Source organism: Alligator mississippiensis, chromosome 4 (genome assembly GCF_030867095.1).
Source record: "Alligator mississippiensis isolate rAllMis1 chromosome 4, rAllMis1, whole genome shotgun sequence".
NCBI lineage: Eukaryota > Metazoa > Chordata > Crocodylia > Alligatoridae > Alligator > Alligator mississippiensis.
The window spans coordinates 171,434,177-171,451,297 of NC_081827.1; the positions used below are offsets into that span (position 1 = coordinate 171,434,177).

General features: G+C 43.0%; 1 protein-coding gene across 2 annotated transcripts in view; it reads left to right on the forward strand.

Moving 5' to 3' along the window:
• BMPR2 (bone morphogenetic protein receptor type 2) overlaps positions 1-17,121 on the forward strand; it is a 189,234-nt gene that overhangs the window by 21,711 nt on the left and 150,402 nt on the right. Inside the window, exon 2 of one of the 2 annotated variants that reach the window (XM_059727079.1) lies at positions 859-925. The exons of the other annotated variant lie outside the window; for it this stretch is intronic. Coding sequence (XP_059583062.1) covers positions 871-925 — 55 coding nt within the window. The 5' untranslated portion in view covers positions 859-870. The remainder of the gene's footprint in view (positions 1-858; positions 926-17,121) is intronic. 2 annotated transcript variants of the gene reach the window in all.

Genomic DNA, 17,121 nt, shown 5'->3' on the forward strand with positions numbered 1-17,121 from the left:
CACAGTATCCCATGAGGTAGAGTACTACTCTTATTCCCATTTATAGACTGAAAACTGAGGCATTAGAATAAGAGACTTGGCCAAGATCATACAGGAATGTTTTGTTGTAGCACATGACTTGAATGCAGGCATTTCCCTTCTTAGGCTATAGTCCTAATTCTTGCATATCTTTCTGTACATATCTTACTTCAATACAGAGAAATAAGTTTCTTCAGTTTCTGCATGGAGAATGTTGCATGTCTTAGGGTGGAACTTGTCTTAAAACCAGGGGAACGTGGAGTTCTACAGAGCCCTTGTTTCTTTGCATAGCTCAGGGTGGACCAGAGGAGTGAAGGTAACATACTGTGAAGTTAGCCTGTCAAGTTGTCATATTCATGCTCTCCAACCAAGAGCTAATGGATTTTTGGCAGTTTTGCCTTTTGGAAGGGAGAATATTGCCCATGATTATGCTATGGAATAATTTTAAGTAAAGCTTCAGATAAATCACTTTATATGGAAAATAAGACCATATTAAAAAGATTTAAATGAACGATTGCCAGGCAAAAATTACAGACACACATTCTATGTCAGGGGTAAGCAACATTTTTGGTGGGAGTGCCAAAGAAACTTCAATGTCTACCTTGTAAGGTGCTGGAGGGCCGGCCTGCAAAAAAAAACAAACCCGGGGTTGGGGGGGAGGGAATGTACATGGCAGAATGCACTGCATATTAATATAGATAATAATTAGAGGTGCAGTGATATATTGGTTGCATATCAGATCGGCACTGATATAAGGAAAATTGACAGTATCAGCAATTGGCTCTTTTTGGCTGATACGACCAATAATGTGGCTGATAAATGTTCTGTGTATGCACGCAGCAACAGTGCAACATGAAGGTGGACAGGAGCACAGCCCGGCAGTGTGGAGAGCAGCCGGATCTGGCTGGTAAGTCTGTTGGTGGTGGGGAGGGATTGCAGATGAAGGCCCTAGCGATGAGGGAGGGAGTGGGGCTGGGGTAGGCGCTGCACAGCGAGGGCAGGCCCTGGGACGAAGTTGTGAGCTGCTTGTCTGGGGGGCGTTGGGGGGAGGGGCATGTGTCCCCAGATCTGTGCACAGGATGAGGGCGGGCTATCACTGCGGGCTGGGGCTCAGGTAGCTGGGCTGGGGCTGTGCTTGGGGCGGGTGGTGGTGATGCTGGGAGGGGGCTATGGGGAATTTTGGGGTGGCTATAGCCCTGTTCCCAGTACTGCTGCCACTCTCCTGAGTGCAGCCTGGTTCAGCCCCAGTAGGGAAGAGTCTGGTGCTGCCCCTGTGCACAGGGACAGCCCACCCTTGCCCCACACGCAGATCTGGGGGCACATGCCCCACATGCCCTCCTGGGGTGTGTGCAGTGGTGGGACCAGCCCCCCTTCCCTGTGCCCACCCACACTAGCTGTTCGCGGCTCTGTCCTGCACTCTGCCCTGTCTGTGTAGCCTCTGCACCAGCCCCACTCCCTCCCTCACTGTGGGTGCCTCGATCTGCCCCACTTCCCTTCCCTCCCTCCACCCCCTCCTCCACAACAGATTTACCAAACAGACCTGCATATCGGCAACTGGATTGGTACCGGCCAATAGGGCTTGTTAAAAATTGGCCATTAGTATTGGCCCCAAAAATCTCTATTGGTGCACCCCAGTGATGATGTATAGGCGCTGGTACGTACCCCCTGGCAGCCAGCATTCCCAAGCAGGTGGGGCAGGCAAGAGTTCTGGTGCACCTTTGAGAGTGCTGGCTGGGAACTGTGGGCGCTAGGAGAAGCAGTCTCCCCACGGCTGGTCATGGTTACTCAGAAGTCCCCTCCCCCCAGTCAGTGGGGTTGGCTGTGGGGGACCCCCGGTTGCTGCACCCCTATTAATAATCATAAGTGTTTATTTTTATTGTTAATCATGTTGTGATGAGAGAGGGAAGAGAAAGAGAAGAAAAAAGACGAGAGGAGTGAAAAAAGAAGAGAGAAAAAGAAAGGACAAATAGGAGAAAGGGAGAGAAAAAAGAAAAGAGGAAAAGGAGACATGAGAGAAGATAGAGAAACACAGAAAAGAGGGGAAAGAGAAGAAAGAAGAGAAGGAAAAAGAGGAGATAAAGAAAAAGAAGAGAGAAAAAAAGGAAAAAGAAAGAGGGTGTGTCCTTTGCTGCCCAAGTCTCCTATCACTACCAGCTGTGATAGAGGCCTGCTAGTCCAGGGCAGGTCTGGTGGGGGGAGGCAGTTGCACCCCAGCAGCCATGCGGGCCGGGTTGCTCAGGTCTCCCCAGTGGTCCCAGAGTGGGGGGCCTTGGCCCACGGCTGGGAGGGAGGGCTCAGTCAGGGCTTGGGCAGACAGATGCCCCATCCCACCTGGGTAGGGGTAGCACCGGGCACTCGGGGAGGCGCTGCCACCAGGCCAGCCCAGCTGGGCCTTTGAGAAGACAGCAGCTCAAGGGAAATGGAGGCCAGGCAGGAAGTAGGGGCTGCCCCGGGTCTCTGCAGACTCTGGTCGTGATAGGTTGGCAGGGGTGCCCAGTGTCACCTGAGGTGAGGCCTGGCATGGCCCAACCCACACAGCTCTGCAGGGATTGGTCGCAACTGCCCTGCCTGCGACAGGACTCTTCTTGGCTGGGGCAGGACGCTGGGCTCAGGGAGTTCCTGGCTCCGGGCTCAGCTTCCCTGTGTGCAGGGCACAGCACAAGTGGGACAGAGCCACCCCTGGTGCAGAGACCCAGCTGCAGGAGCCCCCAGGCTCTAGGAACAGCCACTGTGGACAGTACATGGGGCCGAGCCAGCTGGGTCCCTCCAGCACAGTGGCCATCTGAAGTGCTTGCCCCCCGGCCACTGGAGGGGAGCTGTGGGTGGGCGAGGCTGGGGCCCAGACAAGCACTGCCGTGGGCTGCTGTGCTGGAGGCTCCTAGTGGGTGGGGGAGCTCAGCCTGGCTGGGGCTTGGGTAGATGGATGCCCTATCCCACGCAGGCAGGAGTGGCACCAGGGTGCTGAGCACCAGAGCCAATCACTAGGTGACAGCGGGGGAGGTGCTGCAGGTTGGCCGGCCTGGTTGGGCCCTTGGGAAGGCAGCAGCTGGAGGAGATCAGGGGCCAGGCAGGAAGCTGGGGGGAGGGGGGGGCTGTCCTTGGGCTCCACGGGCTTGGTTTGATGCAGGCAGGCGGGGGTGCCCAGTGGCACCTGAGGTGGGCCCTGGTTTGGCCCAGCCTGCACAGCTCCTTGGGCGTGGGCTGCGACCCTAATTTTCTCTGATTTAATTGGTATAGTGTTTAGGAGATTTGGGGCGGGGGAGGGGAGGGAGGGAGAGACTGTCCAATATGTCTTGTCTTTATCCATAAATAAATGGTTTTTATGGTGACCCAACAGATGTTTAAGATACTGTTGCTCTTCTACTGACTGGCATCTAACTGGGGTGGTGAAGGGGGGCATTCAAGCTGTTTCTGTTGGGTGAAAGTCACTGATGCTAAAGTTATTTCCTTTTAACAGTAGTGGTCAGACAGCTTGCAGGCAATCCCCTCTTTCAAGAATCAACCAAAATGTCAGTGCCTGCTTTCCAGTAGAGCAGCTCTGCTCCAGGAATTTGACTTTTGCTAGAGAGATTAAGGCAGAAAGCATATACTCTTGCTATAGGTTAGTTTCCTCCACTCAGAAAATCTCTTCATCACAGAGCTAGCCACACAGCATTTTTCTGAAGTTTGAGCAATGCTTCTAAGCTAAGAAAAAGAACTTTTTAAACTATGTAACTGCCATTTTGTGATGTCTGCTATGATTATATATGAACACATTTTAACTGCTTATTTTGCCCAGGTCTGAACATTTCAAAATAATCTACCATTCATTCCTTTTTTTCTTTTGTGCTGATGCAGAGGGTAGAAGTGAGCATAAAAACTTGATCTAAGGGTGGTCTTGTCCTTGTTTTCAAAATCTGTTTTAGTTATTCACATACTGTTCATTCCCCGTGGTTTTCCAAAGACTAAACCATGCTTGTTTGTTCTTTAGATCAGTGGTGCTCAACCTCTTGGTGCTGTGGGCCCGATGAGTGATGCTGGCTGGTGTATTTTGTCCTGTGCTGCTTCCAGCCAGCCCCTGTGTCCCCATATTGGGCCTTGGGCAACCTCTGTGCACTCATATAGTGTGCTATCCAACTCCAAGGGTAGTGTTTCTCTTTCTCCTCCTTTTGCATGTTGCTGGTCTTGCTAAATACAGTGGTTCCAAACCATTTTTTCTTCCCCACTCTGTTCTTCTCCACCCCACGCCAGCTTCTGTCCCTGTCTCTGTCTCTGTCTCTTATTCATGCTTGTATCATAGCATCTGCTTTCTTTTTCATTGCCTCTATGTGCTTTTCTCATCCATATCTGTCTTTTGCTGCTCCCATTCAGCTTTATAATCCCAAGTGTTTATCACACTTGCTTTCCACTATCTTCTGTTCCAGGGGGTGGGCAATTATTTGGGCTGGAGGACCACTTAAGGAGTTCTGTTGAGTTCTTGAGAGTGGGGGTGTTTGTGCTGACTCAGCCTTGACTCCCTGTTACAGCTTTTTACAGTGGGGGGGGGGGTGGTGATGGCCCAGGAATACTCCCAATTTATCCTAGCCTGATGGAGCACCCAGGTGGGGTCTTCATGGAAACTGGCTGGAGACCCCTGTGGGCAGGGCATGCTCAGCCAGGCACATGGGATGGGGCTGTGGGTGTATGCAGAGAGGCCTTTGGGAGTGTGAAGGGCAGGTGGGGCTGGGGCTTCGATTGCAGGCCAGTGACCCCAGCACATGTCTGGGGTCTAGGGCTCAGGGCAGAACTGCGATCTGCTTCCCCCATGCCCTTGCAGTGGGCACTGCTGGTTCCCTATGCAATTGGCACGTATCACAAGGACTTGTGAGGAGCAGATCATGGCTCTGCATTGGGCCCCAGCCCTTTGCTGTCACCACTCTGCGATCCCAGTCCCTGCCTGCCTGTCCTGTTCCCGGACACTGCTCCCTACCTGTCTGTGGCCCCATCCCATCTGTTCGGCTGAGTGTGCCTTGCCTGTGGGGGCCTGGGCCACTCTCCATGGAGACCCTACCCACCAGCTCCCCAGGGCCCAGGGAGATGGGTCTGGGGTGACTAGGTGGCAGGGCCAGGGTCTAACAGTGGCAGTGGGGCTGCTGGGAAGCCAAGTCCAGCTGCCATGATGCTGCTGCCCCACTACTCAGCCCCCCAGCTACAGCTTCTGACTTGCCTAAGAGCTGCATGCGGGGATAGGGTGAGCTGGACCAGGGCCACAGTCCAGGCTGCCCCCTGCATCTAGGCTGGGTGGGGCTGATGGACCTGCCACAGGCTAAATGGAAGTGGCAAAACCACGCCCTTTATACAAGGACCTCTTCCCCCCCCCCCCCCGAATTTCCCCCTGCCAAATTTCAGACTCTTATTCTAGTTGCTTCAACTTACATTTTCATAGAATAGTTATTAGAATTTTCTAACCAAGAGTTAAGCAACATTTTTTCTAGCCTCATCTTGGACATAGGTGAACCATTGTAGCTGAAATTTAAAAAACAAACAGCAGCAGCAGCACTAGCAGACACCTAATGGTTAGGTTTGAAAAGCTTTTAAGCCACAGAGTTCAGGCTCTTTTATGGTAAGTGTTGGCAACCTTAATTACACACTGTTCTTTTAGACTGGTTCTAATAAATATGTAGTTATTCTCTCTGGTTTAAATGAAAAGTAAATATATTTCTGTATGTCACCTTTATTCTTAATTAGTTGGTGTTTAAAAGATGACTGAAGACCTAATATTTCAGGTAGCCTATACAAATATGCTTAAATGGTTCAGACAAATGGCAAAGGAATACCTGTGGTGCTAAGGAATATGCCTGTTGCCAGTTGTTTTTTGAAAGCTGAATGATAGTGTAAAAAAAAAAAAAAAAAAAGCCTAAAGTGAGAACCAAAATATTTATTATTAATTTAACCCATTTGCCATCATGCCTTCTAGTACATTTTACAACTTTGATAGGAGAATTTATAATGTTTACTTCATCAGACTTAAAATGGTATAAAATGGGTGAAATATTTTGAAATGCAGTAAAACTGCATCTTCATGGAGGTGATATAAAAACATTTGTAACTTGTAGCAAAACATTTAAAAACATTACCTAAACAATTTTGTTTTCGTTCTTAGACTGTAGGGAGCCTTGATAACTCCCATTTTTTAGCTTCTTTCTATTTCTGTCGTTCAAGTAAGCTGATAATTGCAGAAGGCTACATTCCAATGAATATTTGAGTGTGGTTCATTTTACCCAATTTAATCAGGAACATATTAAGACACTAACAATCGGATACATAATTTGCCTTGTATGTGCTGCACATTTTTACTAAGAAAGTAAGTTATGAGGGTTTATCATATACTGAATTCTGCAGGCTCCTTTTTCAAATAGCAATGGTGTGATATTCCTGAGGTCCATCTCTGGAGCTCCACTGAAGTGACTATGCAAATGAATACATAGCATGTAGTTGATTAAATTAATATTTTATCTAAAACAAAAGTTCCGTAGGCCCAGAGGCCATTTAAAATCATCTTTGCCAACATACTTGATAAATCTGGAGTAGTTTGATATTTGATAGAACGGTATTTCTGTCTTCAGAAAGTCAGAGGATTGTATACTGTAGTGCAGGGGCCAGCAGCCCCTGGCACATGTGCCAAGCGTGGCATGCAAGGCCATTTTGTTCAGCACACCACTGCCAGCCTGGCCTCTAAGCAGCTGCTGCCAGCCACGGAGCTCAGGCTGCTTCCAGCAGGTGGCTGGGAGGCTGCAAGCCCTTCTGCAGGCAGACCCGGCTTCATGGGCTGGCTGCAGCTGGGAGGCTGCAAACAGCTGCTCCTGGTATGTCAGCACTCTGGCACCTTCCAAGGTAGATATTGTGTTTTTTTCGGCACTCCAGTCAAAAAACTTTGCCTACCTCTGCTGTAGCGTATATGCTGTTTTTACCTTTACTGTCCTATAATTTGTCCCTTTGAAATACCTCTTTTGAACAAAGCATAAACTTTGTGAATATATTGTATAGCCACCAAGTTTAAGCTTGCTCAACTTCCGCCAGCTCTCCTACCCATACTGTGGATCCTTATTTTGATATGGAGTTTTCTTCTGATACTTGGGTCTTTTGGCACTTTTACAAATGATGGACCTCTGTTATGATGCATCTTAATTAGCACTCATCGGAGCAGACTCAATTAATTGAGCCTGCTAGCATGCTAATTAATATGCAGCAGCAGCCTCCGCATCATGTATATTCAGCGTCCCACGTTTCAAAATGGCAGTATTTTGAAGTGTGGGATGCTGAATGCACATGACGCTATGGGCACTTTAATTAGAGCCACCCGGTTTAAAGCACCTCCTTCCACACTGGAGCAGGTGTGTAGAGGCCCTTTGGTTGTCCAGATTCAAGGCCAAGTTATTGCACATTCTGTAGCTTCTCTTGGAGAAATTATCATGTAACTAGTTCAGTAAATTATTTACTGAGTCATGACTGGACTGGCAGAGGTGCCCTTATTGTCAAGTGAAAGTTCCTTTAAGCAGTGGAACAACTGAGGATAGAATTGGAATGGAATTTAAATGAAGTAAAGATTTTATGGCAGAGAGCCAAAAGACTAGACCCAGTTTTCTTGAAGTACTTGCTGGGTTTGTTTTTCAGAATCTGACACTGTAGCCTGGGAAATTTACATTGCAGTGCTTCTTGTTGTGGTTTATAGATAACTTAAAATGCCTAAGAATTGTAGCGTCACCTTAACCTAGAATTAATTCCTAGTTTTAGTTTGTGGAGAAGTTTAAAAGAGGTTAATTGATTCTCTCCTTGTGTTATTTATTTCCCATGTTTATTTAGTAAGATTTAGCTTATAGCATCATAGTTTAGCTCAATATAGATAATGCAGAAATTAGCTATGTTGATCCTTCTTGCTACATTTTAATAATTGGACAAAATGAGAATACAGACTCATCAGTTGTGAAAATCTGCCAAGGGATTAGATTAGTTTCTGAGGTTTAAATTCTGTTCAATGTTGGTTTGAACAGGGTATGGAATGTTTTTGGCTGTTTGTTTTCAGTTATAAATGTGTTTTTAGATTAAAGAGATAAAAAAAGATCAATTCAGACATGAACTAAAAGCATACATTTTGCTAAGAGTTCACTACACTTTAATTGCTAGTATTGTTTTCAACAAACACTATTGAGAATAAAAACAAAAGTAGGGATCTTTTTCTTTTTTAGGTCATGACCAGTTTTTAGATGCCTGAGAATACTGGCTCAAAATGAGACAAACAAAATGTTAGCCACTGTTTCTAATGACTGTCTAATAAATTCTGCTTTTATTTACACCCCTGCTGTTTGACTGCAGTAAATAAACTGATGTCAGTAGAAGCAGTTTATACAACATCCACTTTGTTAGGGTGCTTTGGGATTCTAGCATAACTCTTACTATGGGAATGTTAAAAGTTATTACACCAAATAACAAATTCAGCTTTTCCAGCTTAAATGGATGATTTTGGAAACTGACAGATTTATTTGATGGCAAAACAATACCTAAATATGTGATGCAACTGAGCAAGTGGCTAATTTATTTAATGAAAACTAGACCTAGATTTTAAAGACAGAAATCAAAACAGCTGGGGCAGGTTTTTCCAGAGAAGTTTGGATTTTCCTTCCTTATGCTCTTTGGCCAGAATTTCAAAGCTAGTTTTCTAAACTTAGTTTGCAAAATTTGCATGTGGACTAAATAATTACCTACCTAGGAATTTGTGTGCAGTTTGTTTACAGTTATTAATGCTCTCCCTCATTCCTCTAACCAGCTACCTCTTAGTTTAGTTTGTCTTCTTTCTTCCATGAAATGTCATATTTAATTTTAAAATCTGAGTGGTAGATTTCATTGTGTTTTTGTTCAGCTTCCTTAAGGTAATGGGGAGAGGTATGTAATTCCATTTAAACATGGAGACAAGTAAATAATATAATATATACATTTTAAAAGCAGAAAGTATGATTCATACCTGATTTCTTTGGAACTGTTCCATCATTCATAATTAATGAAATAAGCTGCTTGTAGCAAAACTCCATTTTTTGTTTTTAAAGAGGCAGGGATTTTTTAGAGTGATATCTTTTTATTATTGTAATTTAAAAGGATTCTCAGAAGCTCTGTCCAGATGAGAATGCATGTACATTTCCCCAGGGACAGATAGCAGTGGTGCTCTGGTGTGCAGCAAGCTACCCTGAGTGGGGTATGGGAGGCTGGGGCCAGCACCTGGGCTGGCTCCAGCAGCATTATCTCGGGTCCTGGGGACTTCCTGGGGCTCCAGCGGTGGCAGTCCAGTGCATGGGGTATGGCCCAAGTTGGCTAGGCACTGGTTTAAGGCAGTGCTTGCTGCTTCCGCATGCACTGCCCTGTTTTTTTCTGTCACAAGTTTTTTTTTTTTTTTTTTTTTTTTTTTTTTTTTTTTTTTGACACAGAGCTCCAGGTGTCAAAAAAACTCCCGTACGCTGGCAATTAGCATAGCGAATGCCTGCATGCACATGTGTGCTCTTCTGGATGTGCCTAGAGAGCTACTTACAAGTTACTTCTTTCAAATTGTATGCAAATTCTCTTTTTACAAGTCCATGCAGTCAGCTATCAAAAAAGCATATATTTGAATACTTCGTAAGTGCTGAGACAAGTAAAAATGTAGTGTCCTGAAGTGATATCACCGTCAGGGAGGATTCCTCCAAGATTTAAATTTGTACATCTATTAAGAAGAGGATTGTATGCGCTCACTAGTTGGTATATATAACAGCAACTAGAAGGTAGGTATCCCTGCCTTTCAGATTTAGAGAGATCAAAAAGAGGAGTGTTTGGAAATTTACCCCATAAACATTGACTAGTTTACTCCTTTGCCTTTTGTGTTTTCTATACTATAACTTGGAATGGGGGAGAGAAAAAATGGAGAACCAGTGTTTCTGTGCTCATTTTCTTGCATGGTAACAAATGACATTTGGTCCTGTTTGGAGGTCTGCTGTGCTTTTAATTTGCACTTTTATTACTGGGCAGTAACAAAATTGATGGGAAGGGATATGTGGGGTATTTTTAAATTAACCCCCCCCCCCCCCCCCCGAAGTGTTCCCTTTTTATTTGAGAAGCATTGTTTTGCATTTTTTTCTAGCCTCTTTCTATTTTTGTTTCAATTGGGCTTTTATAGAATATTTAAATTTGTTAATCCCTGAAAGGAAAAGTGCCATTTTCCTTTTTGGTTTTCTGCCAGCCATTACTTACTCGCATAAGATGATGCAAAAATTATAAATAATAAAAATAGGAAATTCAAGTGCAACTAATGTGTATAAAGTTTGCTTACTTAAAGATGTCTGAATTACATTACAGGGAGTATGTATTGCAAAGTAAAGGATTCCAAAAGGAAGAAGGGCAAGAGATCTATACATGCTCATATATAGCCGTCTTGCAAAACTTATCAAGAACTATTACTGGCCCTACCACAAAATGAAGGCTTTGTCCTTTATAATGGTAAATGGTGAAACAAACAAATATTATTTACCTGAATCAGATAGGTGTGTGGAATTTCACAAGGCTGAAGTATAGCTACAACCATAATTCCTTTATAATCTTTGTCATGACTTTCTGGAGGCCTTATTGTGGAGTTAATGTTGATCATTCCTTACTACCTCCTTTTTCACCAGCTAGTTTTGGAAGGTTATTTGGCAGGTAGCTGCTATTTTCTGGACCCAGCTTTATAATTGTTACCTGAAGTTTTGCACTATGTTTAGGTACACAGTGACTGTATAAGAAGTGTGTGTATAGGATCATAGGAAAGTAGGGTTAGAAGGGACCTTGAAGGTCATCTAGTCAGTCCCCTGCTCAAGGCAGGATCATCCCTGAATAAACCGTCCCAGCCAAGTGTCTAATTTGCACTTGAAAATTTTCAGGTTTGGAAATTCCATAACTTTAGGTGGCTTGTTCCAATGCTTGATCATGATCATCCTCATAGTCAGAAAGTTTGTCCTAATCTCAAACCTAGATTTCCTCTGCTGTATCTTGAGGCCACAGAAAAAAGGCCATCTCCATCCTCTGTATAACTGCCCTTCAGGTATTTGAAATGTAACCCTGTGTTCTCTTTTCCACCTTGAATACTCTAGTTCTTTCAGCCTTTCCTTGTAAGTCATGATTCACAGACTTCTGATCATTTATGTTGCTCGCTGATGGACTCTTTCTAATCTGTATATACCCTTCTTGAATTGTGGGGCCCTTCATTTGCAAGCGACCCTTCTGTTAACACATCCCAGTATGCTTTTGGTAGTTTTTGCAACAAGAGCGTACTGCTAGCTTATATTCAGTTTACATGTAAAGTCTTCAGATTTGGAGAGATTTTGGGGTAGTCTGAGCCTGTCACACAAGCCTATTTTTTCCTAATCCACATCTCAGTTTGCAAAGAATATAAGAAAAGTAAAACTGATTTAATAAGAAAAGTAATCATTGTTGCCCATTAAGCAGTTCCATGATTCTAGGGATGTTAATATTGGGAGAAGAGAGAGAATACTCTTAAGGATATGATTAATTTTAAAGATGTGCTTACAAATTTAGCATTTGTTTAAGTGCTATACTGAATTGTCTTGAAACAAATCTTTTGTGATAAAAGGAACTTTACAGGCTCTCATTTTCCTAATAGCAGATTTTCATAAACAGAAGTCACTTTTTCTCTTCTTCATTTAATAATTTTCTATATTAAATATTGCTTTGTAATGGACTTGTTTACAGTTGGGTAATCGGTGCTCTCTTGAACATGACCTGGTATGCAAGTATTGCCAACAGTAAGTTACTGCAGCCTATGACAAGCATTTATGTCTACTAAGAAGTAAGGTTATAATTGCTGCTTCCAACCCCAGAGAAAAAAAAATCCTTTAGGGCTAAAGTGGGTCATTTCTAGAACAGCACTGAGCCACTATTTCCTTCCATTTAAAGGAAAAAAGAAGCCATTCCTTTGTGAACAGAAAAAAATGGTTTAATGAAGAATGTTAAGAGGTGGTGAATTGTATTTTGTAATCTGAGGTCTAACATCTGTTAGTTAAATTTTTTGAACCTCTTGTCACAAAAATATACTTTATTTATATTTATTACTTAATAAAATTTCAATTTTATTTAAAGTATTAATGCATAGACAGATGATAGAGTAGAATAAAAATCTTGATATTTTTTTAATCCATCCAGTGTTTTATGTAATGTTAATATTTTCTCATAAATGAACAAACATCACCCTTTCGTCTCTGCAAAAGCATTGGTACCATTTTACTATATGTTATGCTCACAAAATCGGTGAAAGTGTGACAGGTGGTAAGGTATGCGAAAATAGTCCTCTTGTGAAAAGTGTTTAAAATACAGATATAAAAACCTAGAACTCATGCTGTCTTTTATATTTTTTTTTTACTTATTTCTATTAATATGAAAACGTTCAGAGTTAAAATAATATATTCTGAACATTTTTAAAAATCATACTCTTCTGTCCATTAGATGAGTTTTTATTAGAGGAACAATAGATTCCCATTTTGGAAAAGCTTTTTATTGCTTGTTGGAAATAAGGGACTGTTGGTATGCTTTCCTGAGAAATCAAGAATGCTCATTGGTATGTATCTTGTGTCTTCCATACCTGAGGTGTATTAAATGCTGCACAACTTATAGTTTTAAAGTAAATTATTTTCATGTTGGGAAAGATTGAGCAATTATTAAATAGAAAGTACAGTCCACAATGCTTTACGTCAAAGGAAGACCTGGATGGTAAATCTCTGAACTGGAAGTCTTAGGATGCAGTGTGTTTTTGCTCTAGGCTGTCACATTGGCACTGAGTGCCAACTTTACTGCAGTGGGGGAGGTCCACTTGCCTCTCCCTTCTTTCACTCTGCTAATGCTGATCCTGCTGCTTTTCTGCTTCATTACGTTAATGTGTGCATTGTTCCTGCCTTTTCACTCCCAATCTTTCAGACAGATTCACAGGCCACTTTAGTGCAATCAAAGGAGAAATCCTTTATCCCCCCCTCCCCCCCCCCCCCCCCAAAAAAAAAAAAGGTATTCAACCAGTTTAGCAAATATTTCATAATATGCGAATAGAACTAAGTTCAACTGTCATTTTACAAAGACAGGTTTAAATTAAATCTACTGGAATTCAAACTCTATTTGGTGAGAAGGTTATGTATAGAATAACAATAGGTTTTCATCATAAGAGCCAGGTAATTTATGAGCAGGTACAGCTAATAAGAACAGCAAACATTACCTTCTTCATGTTATGAATTATGACAGAACTCTAGTTCTGCAAAAAGTTTCTAATATACAGTTGTTGTTGTTTTCTTTTTTGCAGCTTACAGAATTTTAATAGGAAATAGGAACCTAGGACTGGAAAGACGCTCTTGATTCATAGAGTCCAGTCCTCTGCATTCCTAGGCAACCCGTAGTCCAAAAGGGTCCAGAAGGATCACTGTTCTGGCCCCTCTTGCATGAACTGACACACAGGGTCCAATTTAAAGAGAGAAAAACAAACAACCGAGCACCAAATTGAAACTACAGAGTTCCACAGGAGGAGAACAGAAAAAAACAAGGGTGCCACAAATCATTTGATAATGCAATGAGAGTCTTTGTTAGATAAAACATTTTTCAGGTTATAGTAGGAAGCCAGACCATGCTTCAAGGGACAGATGAAAACAAACAATTTCTTTTTCATTTTAATTTTGTATATGCGTTTGAAATTAATCAATTGAGATGATTCTGCTGTTGGGAAAACCTTTTTCTTCAATGCTGAAATGTGTTTTAATTAAATGTAAATTGAGTAGAAGCTATTGTATCAAATCATTATTTGCTTGCAAAAGTGGTCTGTTTCAGTTGAGAGAGCAGTTATATACAAATTCTGATTTAATTTGTAATAATTTGGGGAAAAATTGCCATGGGAACAAAAACCTGGTTTCTGTCATTTATTTTTGGTAACGAAGACTATTTACTTAACCAACTCCTCTGAAGCAAGCCGTGTTACTGCCTGTTGCTTCTATTTTGTGTACTTCCATGTTCCATTTTCTGATTGGCCTCCTTTAGGTTTTTTTTGTCACTATGCTGCTGCATTTTGCTTTCAAGAACATCAGAGTAATATCACTGGGCACCACATTTTGAAGTGTGCTGTGTAGAGAGAAAAATCCTAATACCACATGTAAATCATAGATATCTTTTACCAAAATACCCTGAACATCCACAGAATTTATTATACCTCCAGTTTGTACTTGATTAGAGGTTCCTCCTCAGACAAGGTAAGGTTGCTTTCATGAAATATCAATTTGGTCTCTAAACATTTTGGTCTTGCAGGTGATTCCCACCTGGCTCCTCAGGCTATACTTGATTCAGCCTCAGATGCATGTTCACAGAGTATAATCACTTTTTTATTTTTCCTTTTTCCTTCCCCGAAAGAGCACATCATTATCTATATTGTAGCATTAGTGGCTTACATAACCAAGAAGAACTCCCAATGCCCCCCTAACAATTTTTGGTGAAAGCTTATTCCATTTGGACAAAGTCTTCTGCTTGACTGGAGCAAGGGCATCTTGTCAGTATTACAGGCCATGGGACAGAAGCTTTGCCCAGTACTTTCATTGTTAGTCTGAGGTGTGTAACAAAGTGTCTTTCACATTTGTACAATGTGAATTTTTGTATATATGTTATACACTAGGGGTAGGCAAAATATGACCTGCAGGTCAGATCTGGCCCACCAAGAGATTGTCTGGCTCACAGCGGGTCCCTCTGCCCTACCCAGCCGTGCAGTGCAGCAGCTGGACTCAGCTTTCCAGCAGCCCCCTGCAGCCATGGCTCACTCTGCCCAGCTGCCACTGCCAGTGTCTCTGCTACCACCACTGACCCAGCCCTACTGCCCGGGCACACCACACCCACCCTGCTCGGGGTGCTGAATGGAGTGGATGGGCAGGCAGGATCCCATGGCTGGGATCTGCGCAGGTAGGGCACACTTGGCCGAGAGGATGGGATGGGGTCACCCACCACTCTCTGGCACCCCTGGTGGTGGGTGTGGGGTTAATGGGCCTAGGGCCCATTATATCCTAGCCAGTGAGCCTGAGAGAATAGTTGTATATGATTTTTTTATTTTATTGATAGTTTTACTATTGTTATTCTTACCCTGTCCTCCTGGAGCTTGACAGCTGGGAGGATTTGTATGTATGGGCAGTTGCAGAGAGATCCAAATACATTTTCCTTTTCACCTGCCTCAAGGGTGGTAGTGAATCAGGACCTGAAGGCACAGAAAAATCACTTCACTCAATTCAAAGCATTCTTTGTATATGTGGGTCAGTAAGTTTTTTTTGGAGGGAATTTTCAGGCTTTCTAAATTGACGCTGTCCCACGAATGTTGCTAATTGACACAATCAGCACTGTGTTAATTAAATCTTTAAGCCATGATATTAATGTAAACGGTTATATAAAATCACTTGGAACAGGGCTGTCCAACTGGTGGCATGGAAGCCTCAAGTGTGGCCCCCGAGGCGTTAACTTGCAGCCCTTGGGTTTCTGCTCAGGACGCTACTTCGCCTCCTGCTGGGGTCGTCTCACTCCCCCTTCCTCCTCCTGCTTTCTGCCTCTGCTTTGGGGGTGCAGTGCAGCCCACAGGGCCAAGAGCTCCCAGATAAGGGACTCAAGGGGACCCTTGAACCCTGCGTATCATGAAAGTGCCAGCTCAGTGCAGCAGGAGGGCCCACAGTGCAACATTCAGCCTACACTGTGGCTGAGGGGCCTGTAGTTCTTATCCACTCAGAAGTTGGACAGCTCTGACTGCGAATATAATAAGCCTATGGTCTGAACCACCTGGACAGATGAAAAATAGCACTTTCTGTGCAAAGTTTATTATATTAGCAGGAGGCTGCTGCTGCTTATGCCCTGTCACCATATTCAGATTTGGGTCCAGAAATGGGCACATACTACTGCTTGATCTGTAGCCTTAGCAAGGTCCTCACTGGTGCATAGTTGCCCCATACATAGGCAGGCCAGTAGGTGATCTGTAGTCTGAAAGCTTCCTCCACACTCACACATTTGCATCACTGGAGTTTCCCCATAGTTGCATATTAATTTTAGTCTTACTGGCCCCTGTGCAGAGGCAGTTTAAGCTTCTCCATGTTGGCCAATCAAGCTCTGCACTTGGAGGGAGATGTTTAGCAGTCTTGATATTTGTTCTAACAGTCTCCCGAGTCATACTTATTCCTGCGGCTGTTGGTGTTTCATTCAGTGACTGCATTGTAGAAAATAAACTTTTCCATGATTAGTCTACTGGAAGCCATGATATGGCCATGTAGTGGGTGCTTCTTGTCTTTGTTCTGCTGGATGCAGTCTAATTTGCTTGCTACTGCTCTCTTGATGTCTGGTGGGGTGATTCCAGCGAGTAGATGAAGATTATTGACATTTATTGGTTGAAGGCATCCAGTAATGTGCCGGCAAGTTCCATTCAGCCTGATGTCTAGCTTTTTTGCATGTACAGATCTTTCTCAAATTGGGCATGTGCATTTGGCTGCTGAATAACTAAGTGTAAGTGCAGTAGTTTGTAATGTTGTTGGGTTGGCCTCCTGTTTGGAGTTGATGAGCTTCTTTAATATGTTATTCTGGGAACTGACTTTGCACTTAGTCTTTTCTAGCATGAATACTCTTTTACTTTTTACACAAACAAACTGGAACCTAATGAAATATCTTTTTATTAAATAATAGTTTATACTGTGATTTTTATATCAAACCTTTAGTCAGGGCCATAAAAGGAATTGGAGGTATAGTGGAGACATGTATTTTAAGTTTTGAGGTCTGAGCTGATGTGACATTTTAGCAAGTTAATTTGAACGGTGCCAGAAATTCATCATAGAAATTGCTGCTTCATATCGTTAGTTCAAAGCATTGGTACTTGATAGGGAATACCACTGTACTGTAAAAACCTATGAGTTTTGGATATTTTTCCAACTATGGAAGGATAGAAAATATAATTAAGATGTTATTGATCTAATAGTTTTGACTCTGTTGTAAAAATCCATTATTTTTAAGCCATATGTTTTAAAACATTAACAAAAAATAAGTCTTTTTACTTGCAATACAACTCTAATGTCCGATTTTTAAAACGATGCAGTA